The 13931-nt window shown below is 50.9% G+C and overlaps 1 protein-coding gene across 3 annotated transcripts in view; it reads right to left on the reverse strand.

The window, feature by feature from the left end:
* DGCR2 (DiGeorge syndrome critical region gene 2) overlaps positions 1–13931 on the reverse strand; it is a 72164-nt gene that overhangs the window by 18533 nt on the left and 39700 nt on the right. For 2 of the 3 annotated variants that reach the window (XM_036874820.1, XM_036874821.1), the window contains exons 3-6: positions 5438–5563; positions 4519–4729; positions 2321–2397; positions 775–951 (exon numbers count right to left, since the gene is read on the reverse strand). In XM_036874820.1, coding sequence (XP_036730715.1) covers positions 775–951; positions 2321–2397; positions 4519–4729; positions 5438–5563 — 591 coding nt within the window. The remainder of the gene's footprint in view (positions 1–774; positions 952–2320; positions 2398–4518; positions 4730–5437; positions 5564–13931) is intronic. The other variant, XM_036874822.1, reaches the window with a different exon arrangement.

Genomic DNA, 13931 nt, shown 5'->3' on the forward strand with positions numbered 1-13931 from the left:
GTGAAGCTGCAAGAAAAGAAACACCAGGGAAAAAAAGTAAAGAAGTTTTAAAGAGAGAAAAGAGATTTGAAAGAAAACACAAAAATGTCTAAACAGAAAGTCTATTCTCTAATAGACACCTAATAAGGGAGTTCAGAAAACTGATCCCCAAATTCATACAGAAGAGGAAAAGGCCCACAACAGGCAACACGATTGCTGAGGACAGGAGAGGAGCCCACCAGCTGGGAGGACTTCTCACGAAGCTCCTATAAATGTGATGACATGGTGCCCATGCAAGGACTGGCCAACGGCCAAGTCCAAAACCAGGCTCTGGCCCCTGTGAAACCCTGACCCACGACAAATCAGCAGGGAAGGCAAGGATGGTCCCCGGAGGGGACAGATGAGGGAGCCCTGCCCTCGGGCTGCACAATCACGGCGTGGCCCTGAGGCTGGAAGAACCTCAATGTGGAACGTGGGCGAGCGAACTGGCAGAGGACCCAGAACAGACCTGACACCACAGGCTGGAGGGCAGCGGCCCAGACGGGGCTGACAGAGAAGCAGAGTGAGGGCCTCTGGAGGACCCGCGGAGAGCAGGGGGAGGTGACTAAGGGAGTCCGAGGCTCCGGGACACCACGAGATGTGGCAGGTCCTCTGGTCACCACTGTCATCCCGACTCCTAACGACACGGGGTGGGCAGGGCCTCTGTCCTGCGGGGAGATGAGGGCCCAGGGATGACATTGCAGCCCAGCCTACAGGGCCAAACGGGACGCCTCCCAGCGTCAGATGTGCGCTTACTTCTTTTACACAGAAACGAGGACTTGTCATGGCAGCTCTCGGCATGCCAGCTGTGCAGGTCGTGGTGGCGGAGCGTGGGGAAGTGGAAGCACTGCAGCTGCGCGCAGAACACGCCATCACCCTCTGACGTGGCCGCCGCGAAGATGGGGTCCGGGGGCAGGAGCACCTCTGAGGAGCCTGCGGGACAGACAGTGTCACAGCACGATGGCAGCAGGCCGGGGAGCAGGGAGGCAGGCACGCTTAGAAACGTTACTGCAACGTCAGAGGCCCTGCAAGGACGGCAGTGCCCACAGGAAGGAGAAAGACGCCCCTTCCTCCCCAGAGGGACTCAGCCAGTGAGAAGCTGTGGACCCTCCTCGACCACAGTGTCAGGACCACAAGTGTGCCCAGGAGTGTCCGCACTGTCCTAAAGGCTGGCACCCTCTGCTGGGGTTAGGGATTCACCTCAAGAGCTGGGATTAGGGCAGGTGAGAACCTACTAGAATGATCCTCAGCAGGCATGCTATGACTCTGAGCCTGGAAACCTAATGGCCATTTCCAAGTCAACTACTCCACCGGGAAATAGGAACAGGCACTCATACTCCAGGAGCACAGGTCAGGGATGCTCCAGCAGGACCTTTGAGGACTGAGGGGGTGCCGCTCGGGGGGAAGCCACTGCCCGGGGCCCTGACCGGTCTGTGTGGAGACACGGCCGCCCATCTGCCACAAGGTCCCCCAGGCTGGGAGACGGGTGAGCTCTGCCCGAGCGCGACGTCCCTTCACTTTCCACAGGGAGGTGACAGAGCAAGCTGCCCGGGATCCCCGGGCTCACCAGCCCTCACTTGTCCTCAGAGACACATCAACAGCAGGACTGGGATGTGTTTGGGAAAAGGAACTGGCCCCAAGCTCAAGCCAGAGGCCCAAGGAGCAGCCTAACAGGAGAGGCCCAAGGAGGGACAAGGCAAGGCGTGTGGCTCGGGTGGCAGGTGGAGGAACCTGCCAGCACCCGGGCAATGGGACAGGTGACCACAGGCAGGTGGGAACGCAGCTGCTCACACGGCTCCTGATGTCACCTCGGTAGTTAAAGCAACACACACGTACGCTCACACATGCACGCTCACACTCACATACACGATCTATTTTAATTCCACCTGCCTGACGGTTCCAGGATGTTTTTGGACTCTAACTCTGACCTTCCCTGTCCTAGGAAGCCTGTCCCTCCCTCTCTGGCCTGAGTTCATGTCCGCTGCACACTCTGCTCATTTTTATGCTCCAATTAAAGTTGTGGACTTTGAAACGAGGGTGGACGGTCTAGAAATGGCCAAGGGAGAAGCCACCACAGGTTCCAGAGGAGGCCAAGCCCCACCTGGGCCTGGGGGAAGGGCCTGACCGGGGCTGGGCCATCACAGCCTCCCCGGGTCTGGGGCCCAATCCTCCACACAGCCCCGCACCGGGCACCCGGGTGGGAGAAGGTTGGAGTGGAGAGCCTGGCAACAGTCGCCCTTGTCAGGATGACGCCCCCCAGGTTCAAGCCCAACAACACTTCTGAAGGACCAGGAAGCCTTACCTTTGAATGCCACCTCCCAGTGACCTTCTAAGGAGCGGTTCCGGCCAGTGATGACGTACTGGTAGCCGACCCACAACCTGCAGGAAGACAGATGGCAGGAGACCTCAGTGGGACAGGGGGAAGCAGGCACCACCGTGTGAGTGTGTGCATGTTTTCTTTTTTTTAAAAATAAACTTATTTATTTATTTATTTTTGGCTGCATTGGGTCTTCGTTGCTGTGTGCAGGCTTTCTCTAGTTGCAGAGAGCGGAGGCTACTCTTCATTCCAGTGCGCAGGCTTCTCGTTGTGGTGGCTTCTCTTGTTGCAGAGCAAGGGCTCTAGGTGCGAGGGCTTCAGTAGTTGTGGCACGTGGGCTCAGCAGTTGTGGCTTACAGACTCTACAGCACAGGCTCAGTAGTTGTGGCACATGGGCTTAGCTGCTTCACGGCATGTGGGATCTTCCCGGACCAGGGCTCGAACCCGTGTCCCCTGCATTGGCAGGTGGCTTCTTAACCACTGTGCCACCAGGGAAGTCCCTGAATGTGTGCATTTTTTTAAAATTAATTAATTAATTAATTAATTAATTTTTTAAAAAATTTATTTATGGCTGTGTTGGGTCTTGTTTCTGTGCGAGGGCTTTCTCCAGTTGCGGCAAGTGGGGGCCACTCTTCATCGCGGTGCGCGGGCCTCTCACTATCGCGGCCTCTCTCGTTGCGGAGCACAGGCTCCAGACGCGCAGGCTCAGTAGTTGTGGCTCACGGGCCCAGTTGCTCCGCGGCATGTGGGATCTTCGCAGACCAGGGCTCGAACCCGTGTCCCCTGCACTGGCAGGCAGATTCTCAACCACTGCGCCACCAGGGAAGCCCAATGTGTGTATTTTTAATAGTTACACTAACCTTTAAAATATTGAGCTTCAAAGGCATTAATGATTTTTGAAAGTTTTGATACTTAGTTTTAATAAAATGCGTTAAAATTCTAAATAATAAACTCACTAGTCAGAAAAAGTTTTTATCTCGGGTAACTCCTGCCAAGACTCTTCTTATTAGCTGATCCAATAAAGCTTTTACGTTCTAAGTAAAATCAACCTAGTTCTTGGTGGACACAAACCTGTGAATACACTAAAACCAAAGAGTAGTATGCTCTGAGGGGTGAGTTTTACGGCATATGAATTACACCTCAGTAAAAGACAACCCCTATGAGTACATACTGCCTCCCTTGGAGCCTCCCACCTGGCAGATGCTCCCGAGTGTGCTCGGCACAGCACTCAGGGGCCCCCGACCCCAGCCTCCCAGCTCTGGAGATGTCCATCAGTGGGTTCCCGGCTGCCGTGGGTGCCACTCTGACCCTCCAGCCCCCACCATGCATGTGCCCATCCTGAGGGCACATCCCCACCCCTCTCCCTTTTCCAAGGACTCAACCACCCAGTGAGCTGGGAGTTATCTTTCTCACTTTGGTGATTTGCCAAGCTCACAGGGCATAACGGTGGAGCCTCCACCTGCCATGGTCACTGCACTCCTATGGCAGTGTGGCAGCCTTTGCCATCGTGCAGAGGGAGCACCGGCAGTATGGTGACCCTGTGATCCACCGCCGGCCCCAGCAGTGTGGAAGGGGTCCTCAGCACACATCTGACCCCAGAACAAAGCCCCCTGAATGCCGGGCCTGGGAGAGGCCGGCAGTTGGCCAGTTTCCACGCTTGCTCTCTGATGCTGCGGAGCCTGGGGGTCTAGGCCAGGCTCCAGAGCCAGACCGCCTGGGTTGGAACCTGGCACGCCGCAGTTAATACGTGCCCTGGTCACCACCCTGGCCCTGTGTTGTCTGGGGGACTGAACGAGTGGGCCCATGGAAGGCACTGAGCACGGGCCTGGCAGAGCCCACTTTCTCAGAAGGATCCCCCCACCTACCTGCACGGCCTGCGAGCCAGGCCTACGAAGTCCCATGTGGAGCAGCCCCTCCTGACACAGGCCCAGACCCCCTGCAGTTGCAGCAGAACCCACAGAGGGGGACCAACGAAAAGGACTGGCCCAAGGTGACACAAGGTGGCAGCCCATCCCTGCCCCTCTGAGAGACTCTGCCCCATCGCAATACCTACCCTAAACCCCCATCTCCATTTGCTTCCAGGGGGCGGGGCTGCTGCGGGCTGCCAGAGGTCACGTCCTGGAGGCCATCACGCTAGGCAGGCCTTGGCACCCCCCAGGCCCCGGGCCCCACCCCGGACTCACTTGTGCTGGTCCTGCCACGCGAAGCTCCGCTCGGGCTGGTCCCATTCCTGGGCCAGGACGAAGCGCAGCTCCTGGTCAGTGGAGAAGGTGGCGAGGGACCCGTTCACGCGCTGGCAGGTCTGCGCGGCATCCCAGTAGTTCTCCCCGCTCAGGTAGACTCGGTAGCAGCTGGCCGTGCCCTCGTAGTGGTGCCACCCTGTCGGGCACTTCCCTAGGAAACATGAAGGACGGCGGGGAGTTGTCCCCCAAGTTAGCATCCTCACTCCAAAATGCAATTGTACATGCTGCATCTAAGCAGCTCAGAAACCACCCAAGAAAGGGGAAGCTGAGGCTCAACAGGGGAGCTCTGCCTCCAAGACCATGAGCCTCCCAGTTGTATGAGGCTGTAGCCGCTGGGCAGTCAAGATCAGCTGCTGAGTTCGCTGACTAAAGTGGCTGAAGAGCCGGTAGAACTCCTCAGGCTGGCAGTGTGAGCATTCCCACTACATCACCACACCTAAGCATGTCTACTCAGGAGGGGGTTTCAGCTGTGGTTTTTCTGCCTTTCAATTTTCCTTAAATTTATTTTGTTCTTTTAAAATACTAATATTGTAGAGAGTTCATTAAATAACTAGTTATTTAAAAAATTTTTTTAAACAGAGGGAGAGCCACCTACAAAAGGGTGGGTACAGTTCAGCCCCAAAAGGTAACCACCTCGTAAAAAAAAAAGCAGTCTGGTTCCAGAGCCTGGGTTCAGGTCATGGCTTCCTCACTCGGGCTGGGTGGCTTTGGGCAGGTCATTGTGCAGCTTCACCCATCAAAGGAGGCCCTGAAGGGCTATTTTAGGCGGACACCCCGGCACAGCCAAGTGGCATGGGAGAGCCAGGGACCACGTGGGGGGTGAGCCTTTGATCACGAACAGGGCAGGTCTGCAACTTACTGCTGAAGCGGACGGGCTGTGCCACGTTCATGGCATGGAAGTGCGTGGGGTCGCCGCCTCGAGCCCGCCCCGGCCTCGGATCCACAGCCTCCTTCCCATGGTAAGGACGCGCCTCCCCGATCACTTCTGAAAGCAGAAAGAGAGTGGCTGTCAACACTGCTCATGGGGGCCAGGCACCAAAGTGAACCGCGGTGCAGTCAGATGCGGGGGGGGGTTGGGAGGGCAGGGAGGAGGCAGCACAGATTCCATCTATTCAGGTTTTCTTTAGAACTCTAAAACGTGCCGTTTGTGCCAAATGGGTTACATGAGCTTCTTGCTGAAATTACGCCTGGGCAGTCTTCATTTTTCATTATGACTACGAAATGGGGACTCTCAGTTGCATTTTCTAACAGGCTACTGCGGGCACATCACAGGGTCAGCTACTCCTGCTTAACACCCTCCAGCAGCCCCGGCCCCAGGGGGTTCTCTGCAGAGCCCAGGCTGCTCCCCCACTGGCCTGGAGCCTCCCCTGGCACAGCACCTGGGCACCTGGTATACAACCAGCCCTCCCTGCCTGCTGGCCCCTCTCTCAGCCTCAAGGCCAGGGTCAGGGCACCTGGCACAGGCCCTCGTGTGTAGCAGACCTGGAGCATGGTTAAAGTGTGACCAGAAAGCTCAGGGTGAGGAAGAATGCTAGCTTTATGTGTGGTGGTCCAAGGGTAATTCGCAGGTCTGAGAGAGGAGACCCAGAGAAGCGAGGAGATTTACCCAAGGCAGGAGAGAGTCAGGGGCTATGTTTCCGAGGGGCCTCTGCGCTCTGCCTGCAGGGGGGCGCCTGGTGGAGGATACCGGTACAAGGTCAGCACAGGCGACGAACTTGGTCTGCACAGCTGCACAGACACCACAGACACCTGCCTGCAGCTGGCTCAACAACCTCAGGCCAGGAGGCCGGGGGCGTGGGAGTGGACCAGGAGGGGCGTGGCGCTGGGCGTGGCGTGGCGGGGTGCAGGGCATGGCGACAGGCGGTCCCCACCTCCCCCACCTGCGGGCAGAGGATCTTAGTTCCCCACCAGGGATCGAGCTGGGCCCTGGCAGTGAAAGGAGACCGCCAGGGAATTCCCTGACACTGTTTTTATTTAATAAATCATCTTTATTTTTTCCCATTATAAAATAACACATATTCAATGTAAAATATTTGAGAAATACAAAAGTTTGAAAAGACGAAACAGATAAACTGTACTATTCTAGAGGTTGCTGCCCTTCCAATCTCTCCTTTCTACACAAATCCTTAAAACTATTGGGATCACGTCAAGCACTATTTTATGATTTGCTCTGCAAGCTGAAGACTATAAATAGCTTTCCATATTCTTAAGTGAGTGAAGATCACTTTCAATGGCTGCTCAGCATCTGTGAATAAATTTCTTTAATTACCACAACTCCTAAGGTTCCAAGCTGGGGCTGCCTGCATTTTCTAATTTTTGTAGAAGAAGCACATGTGTGTCCTTCTGAGACCCTAGCAGGCTTTGTCCCTCTTCCACTAACTACTCAGTAGAGTATTTCCTCAGAGTTTCCACCACAGTCCCTTCCCAGGCAGGTGATGGGATCAGCTTGCCAATCACTCTAACACATAAAATGTGTTCCCAGTGCCTGAGATAAGCTGGACCACAGGCAAAGACCTAGAGGAGAAGCTGCCCTCTTCAAACACTGCCCTGGGTGGGGCGGCTTCAGCTCTCTGGGACTGGGGTGCCTCGTGCACACGTCTGGGCACCACCACTCCCCGCTCCCCGGAGGAGAGACTGCAAAGCCCCTGCCTCCGTCCCTCCAGGGCACCAGGCAGAGGAGTGGGCAGATCCCCGCTGGGCTGAGGGATAAGGAGGGAGGGGAGCAGAGGGCTCCCTGGCAGAGGGCGCAGCCTGGGCAAAGGCCAAAACCAGGCATGCCTGGGACACGCTTGAAGACCAGCTTGGGTGTAGCTGAAGCATATTTCACTACGCCTGCACTTCACACCTCCCTTCTGCCTGCTCAAACGAGCAAGACCTGTGGTTCCACTTGGTCTTGGCCTCTTCCCCAGACCAAGCACAGCACCTGGGCACCTGGTATACAACCGGTCAAACTGCTCACAGAGGGACGAGGAATCTAGGGCAGAGGGGAGAGAAAGAAAAGGACTGGTTCTACCGGGGGCACTGAACACCAGGTGGCCAGGATGCGGCCGGCAGTGAAGCCATCTGCAGCCCGGGGAGGGGGTGGGGGGGCAGGTGAAACAGCACAGTAAAGTAACCAGAAAGCCTGGTGGCGGTGGAGGACGCTGCTCTGTGATGAGCAGGCTTCTCTGTGGTTCAGGCGGCAATTCTGAGCCTTCCTCTTTTCTCCATTTTCCTTCATATCCAAACGCCCACATCCATCCCCTCATCACTCATTATTCAATGTCCATTACATGCTGCCACCGAAACCCACCAACAGACACAGGCCCCCTGAGTGTCCTGGGGGCCAGAAGCAAGAGGTGAGGGTGGCTAGGGGGAGGCAGAGTTCACTGGATCAGCAGCCTTACAGCCCTCTTAGGACCACCTCTGACAATAAGGAGTTTCCTCTGAGCCCCACAGACAGCGCGGTGGCCAGCTGGAGGGTGTGCGGCCAGCCCCAGAGTGCGGGTTTCAGGGTGCAGACACCCCAGAGCAGCTCTGGGCACTGTCCCAGGCACCCGGCAGCAGGTGGCCCTGACCCCTTAGTGGGAGGTCTCACTTTCACTCCCTGTGGTGGGGACGGGGATGAGTCCAAGCCTGGAACCCAACCTGAGCCCAGCCCTGACGTCTCCGAAGGAGTGCTCCTCTCTCTTCAGATGTCCGTCCCCGGACTTCAGAATGGGAGCCCGAGGAGGAGACCCGGCTGAAACGCTACTGAAAATCCGAGGAAGAGGGAATGTCTGAGATGGGGAGGCAGGCAAGGCCGTGACAGACCTGCTTCAGAGCAGAAGTGTCCCACCTCAGGACCCTCGTGTGACCTCGGGGATCAGGGCAGCGAGAGCTGGAGGCCTCGAGTCCAACGGGGAAACTGAGTCAGGAGTCAGGTCAGGCAGTGTCCTGCTTGCTGCTCCCAACAGCAAGTGGCCGGAAAAGAAGATGATGTGCAAATAAAGGACAAAATGTGAGTGATTCTAATTTGTGTTTCCAGAAACTTAAAACTTGTCCAGATGAGCCTGTAACGTCTCCGAATGAGGGAGAGGGCAGGACAGACTGGAGCCTCTTCAGTGCTCTGAGCTGTTGGGACACATGTCACTGTCCTATTTCACAACAAACAGGTTTAGAATCATGGTCAAAAATCAAATGTCTCTAAGTTAACCAATACTTGCTAACCAATGCAGGATTTCTAAAACCAGAGAGCCAGGAAATACAGTTACTAATAGCATTTCCGTTACGCTGAACACGTTCTTTAAATTGATTCTCTTTCCCCACAGCTGGGGCCAGTCACGTCGCTCAGGGGGATCTCACTGGGCTAAAGGTTGATGGTTTGGGGGAGCCCCAGGGACCACCATCTCTGTCCCTGTTCCATCAGGGACACGCCAACATGAGCACTCTGTCTTCCCATTTTATACCCATGTGGACAGTACATGCGGTACACAGAGATTAACTGCAAAAACACAGCCCTATAAGTTTCAAGTTCAAAATCTGCCTTCCTCCTGCGGCTCCTAGGTCCATGAATGTCTCAGGGCACAAGTTCACAGAAGGGACATTGTACCTTCTGCTACTGCCCGGGACAGGAGCTGAAGCCACCAGTCCCAGGCACACTCCACCTGTGGCCACAGCTCTCAGCTGACAGGAGAGCTGTGGCAGAAGCAGACTGACCTGAGTGGGGCTCCTCACTCAAGGTCTTCTCAATTCTTAGGTACGTACATCACAGGATGAAATAGAAATCCCGCCTCCCCTCCCCCAGCCCCCTGCTCCTAATCCCATTTCCCACAGAAAATTCTTCAGATAGTTTAAAAAGAATTACTTATTTTTACTTATTTCTTCTGATAGTTATGTCGGTATTTCCGAATAATAGGTTTACCTTGCTATTTCTAGTGTTATCAATTTTAAATGTTACCCACTGACTTAAGGTCAGGCAGGTGCAGGCTTAGCTCACATACACTGTTACCTTCCCAACAGAGTAGCATCAATTTCAAAACTAAAGTCAGTAGAATAATGTAATAATGTAAGTATTCTTCACTTGTGAACCAAATAGCATACTAAGGTTATTTTGATCCTCTAACAACTTTCTTTTTTCCTGGAGTTAATATTTGCATCAGTTTTAAAATTTTCTTAGCTTTCTGTATATCAACCACTGATTTTTTCAGCTACTACAGCAGATAACAAAGGCTAACAGTAAAACTTTTAAACACTCAAAACACTGTGTCAGAGCCACCGGGCTCCACTTTGTCTCCTGGAATCCCTGCCTACCTTCCAGCTCCAGGCTGAATGGGCTGCTCTCTGGGCTGGGGCTTGGCTGTGATCCTCGGGTCCACTTTGCTACCCTCCTGCACTGGGACCCTGTTTCCTGGACCCCAGGTCATCTCCTTTCTTGCTTAACCCTCTCCTTTTACAAGATCACATCTTTCTAAGAAAGGGTATAGCAACATTTATGAGTCTATTCATATCTAAAACTTCTTTATTTTATCTTCATGTATCATTGATTTCTCTGGGTATAAAAATCCCAGATTAATAACATTTTTGAAGCTTCTGGTTAAAGATATCAGATTGAACAAACACACTCGTTCTCTGAAACCCATTAAAACAACAGTAATGGGGGCTTCCCTGGTGGCGCAGTAGTTAAGAATCCGCCTGCCAATGCAGGGGACATGGGTTCCAGCCCTGGTCCGAGAAGATCCCACATGCCGCGGAGCAACTAAGCCCGTGTGCCACAACTACCGAGCCTGCACTCTAGAGCCCGTGCTCCACAACAAGAGAAGCCACGGCAATGAGAAGCCCGCGCACCACAACGAAGAGTAGCCCCTGCTCCCCACAACTAGAGGAAGCCCGCGGGCAGCAATGAAGACCCAACACAGCCAAAAATAAATAAATAAATTTATTTATTTATTTAAAAAATAAAAACTGGAAAACAGAAGGACAAGTGATAATGTAGAGAAGGTGACCACACGTCCTAAGATGCCTGGTTATGCCCGCTGTCCCAGTACCCCATTCAGTTTAGCATTTGTCAGTCTCAAAATTGTCTTATTTTAGAAGTAAATCACTCCAAATTTATTTGAGCCTAGAAAACTAAATCCTAGGCCAGCAGCTGGGCAAAGTAAGGAATTTGCAAACTATATACAATGACCCTTAGACCCAGCAATCCGACATTTAAGAATTTACACTGATGATACATCTCCAAAACCCCCTCCAAAACAAAAAAGCCCCCCCATAACCCCGCATATGCACAAGGTTACTTACTGTGACATTATTTTTAATAGCAAACTAATGAGAACAACCTAAAGGCCCACACATAGGAGACTGGCTAAATAAAATACGGTACATTCCTAAGATGAAGAGCAATATAGCAGTAAGAAAGAATTAAAAAAAAAAAAACAACTTTATGAATTAATACAGAGTTATTTTAAGGATATTCTACTGAATTAAAAAAGAAAAAAAATCAGGGCAAAAAGTACACACAGTAAGACACTTTTTTAATGTAAGAAAGGGTAAAGAAAAAGAAACAAGTAGTAAAATATACACATATTTCTTATTTTTGTAATTAAAAAAATGCCCAAAACTCAGAAAAGACAGGCCAGAAACCAATCAAGCTAGTGGCCTATTGGATATGAGTGGAAACAGGTAAAGGGAAATAGAACTTCTAAGTGTATGTTTTTATACAGTTATGAGTTTTGAATCTTGCTAATGTTTTACATATTCTAAAAAAAAAATCAGTTAATCTTGTGGATACACTAAAACCCATGAAATTGTACACTTTAAAGGGGTAAATTTTATGGTACATGATTTATATCTCAATTAAAAAATAAATGAAGATGAGGAGGCAAAGTCCTAAAACTGAATGCAAACATTCAGACGTTAACACATCACACAGAAGAAAACCAGGAATGAATCCGGTGGCTTCTGACTAGACAATGACTGTACCCCCTCAGTGCAACACAGTCTAACATCATGAAGAACTGAGAAGAAATCCTAGAATTTAGTTAGTAGGTTTGTTCTTGGCCGTGGTACAGGAGCAGTAATTCCAAAACTCTTTTATGTGTACTTTAGAATTGGCCAAATGAGTACATATACAGATGGTGCTGGGAACCAGGTTCTTACTATGGGAAAGGGAGGTACAAATATGAGATGGGGGAGGAGAGGAGGAAATCTAGATTAGAATCGGAGGTACAGCAAATACGAACTCATGATTTAAAAAAAACGTTTTCTTGCGCTATCCACGGAAAGTGCCTAGAAGCAAGGATGAGCCCAGCTAACACTCAGATATTGGTTTCTAAGTACCATTCCTCACCGAAAGTAGCAGGGTTCCTTAAGAGAAATGGCTGATTCCAGGTTTAGGGCAGGAAAAGTACAAGATGAGCCTGGAACATCTTCAAGTGCCAGAAAACAGGAAAGCACTTTATAAAATAATATCATTTGCAAAGTGTAGTGCGTATGGCAGAGTAACAAAAACACCATTTTAAACTACCACTATTATAACTGATTCAGACAGGAATCATCAGTATAAGCTAAAACAGTTGGGTAATACCTAGAATACCCCTCCACAGATTATGTATTCATTACCTATTCACAGATTACTTTTCATTACAAAAGGGGGGAAAAACTATTACAATAGTGGAATCTGGTAGACATTACCTTAACAAAATGATCAAACATAATATCACCAATAATGGGACAAAATGACCTCATGTGACCCTTGATTTGACACTTCATGACCTGCTTAAAAAAGAAAAAAAAAAGCCTCACCTGAATCTAATGATGAGGAAACAGACAAGTTAAAACTAAAGGACATTCTACAAACCGACTGGTGTGGACTCTTCAAGTATGTCAATGTCACGTAAGATCAGTAATTTTTAAAAAGGCTGGGGGGCTTCCCTGGGGACGCAGTGGTTAAGAATCTGCCTGCCAATGCAGGGAACACGGGTTCGAGCCCTGGTCTGGGAAGATCCCACATGCCACGGAGCAACTAAGCCCATGCGCCACAACTACTGAGCCTGCGCTCTAGAGCCCGCAAGCCACAACTGCCCACATGCTGCAACTACTGACACCCGCGCGCCTAGAGCCCGTGCTCCGCAACGAGAGAAGCCACCCCAGTGAGAAGCCCACGCACCGCAACAAAGAGTAGCCCCCGCTCGCCTCAACTACAGAAAGCCTGCACACAGTAACGAAGACCCAACGCAGCCAAAAATAAATGAATAAATTTATAAAAAATAAATAAATGATAAATAAATAAATAAAAAGGCTGGGGACACCTCTTGACTAAAGGACAGAGCAAGATGGCAAGAAAATACAACATGTAACCTTTGACCAAATCCTGGACTTAAAAGTTTAAAAAACCTGTAAATGACACTTTTGTGACTATTGAAAAAAATTTCAATATGGACTATATATAAGATAATAGTGTTATAGTAAGTTTCTTGCATGTGAAAATTGTACTGTGGTTACAGAGTGGATTATTCTCGTTCTCAGAAGATGCTGAATATTTAGGGGTAAATGTCATATCTGTAATACACTCTCAAAGGATTCAGAAAAAAATATACATAGAGAAAGCAACTGTAGCAAAATGCTAATGGCTGATGAATGCAAGTAAGGGCTACAGGAGCGTCCACTGCACTACTCTCAAGCCTTTTCTGGGGATATGAAATTTCTCGTATTAAATCAGGGAGAAGGCAGGGACTTCCCTGGTGGCGCAGTGGTTGAGAGTCTGCCTGCCAAGCAGGGGACACGGGTTCGATCCCTGGTCCGGGAAGATCCCACATGCTGCAAAGCAACTAAGCCCATGTGCCACAACTACTGAGCTTGTGCTCTAGACCCCGCGTGCCACAACTACTGAAGCCCGCACACCTAGAGCCCATGCTCCACAACAAGAGAAGCCACGACAATGAGAAGCCTGTGCACCGCAACAAAGAGTAGCTGCCGCTCACCACAACTAGAGAAAGCCCGTGTGCAGCAATGAAGACCCAATGCAGCCAAAAATAAATAAATTAATTTTTAAAAAAATCAGGGAGAAGGCAGTCCACACACCCAGATCCCAGCCCCTGCAATGGTGTGCTCAGGAAATCTGCCCCCCCTTCACCCTAGCAGAACACGGGGGATTTACTAAAAAAAAGTAAAACAGGGGGTCTCTGGGATGGGGGATACCAGTTCAGCTGAAAGTCATGGTTCTTTATTTAAGGAGGGGACGGCAGACTCCCAGCCCCTCTTCCTCCACTAAGTTCCTCCTTTATTATGTTTAGGTAGTTTCCTTCTATTCCTAGCTTGTTGAGTGTTTCACCATGAAAGAATGTTTAATTTTTTTTTAATATTTATTTATTTATTTTATTTATGGCTGTGTTGGG

This window comes from Balaenoptera musculus, chromosome 14 (genome assembly GCF_009873245.2).
Source record: "Balaenoptera musculus isolate JJ_BM4_2016_0621 chromosome 14, mBalMus1.pri.v3, whole genome shotgun sequence".
Taxonomy (NCBI): Eukaryota; Metazoa; Chordata; class Mammalia; order Artiodactyla; family Balaenopteridae; genus Balaenoptera; species Balaenoptera musculus.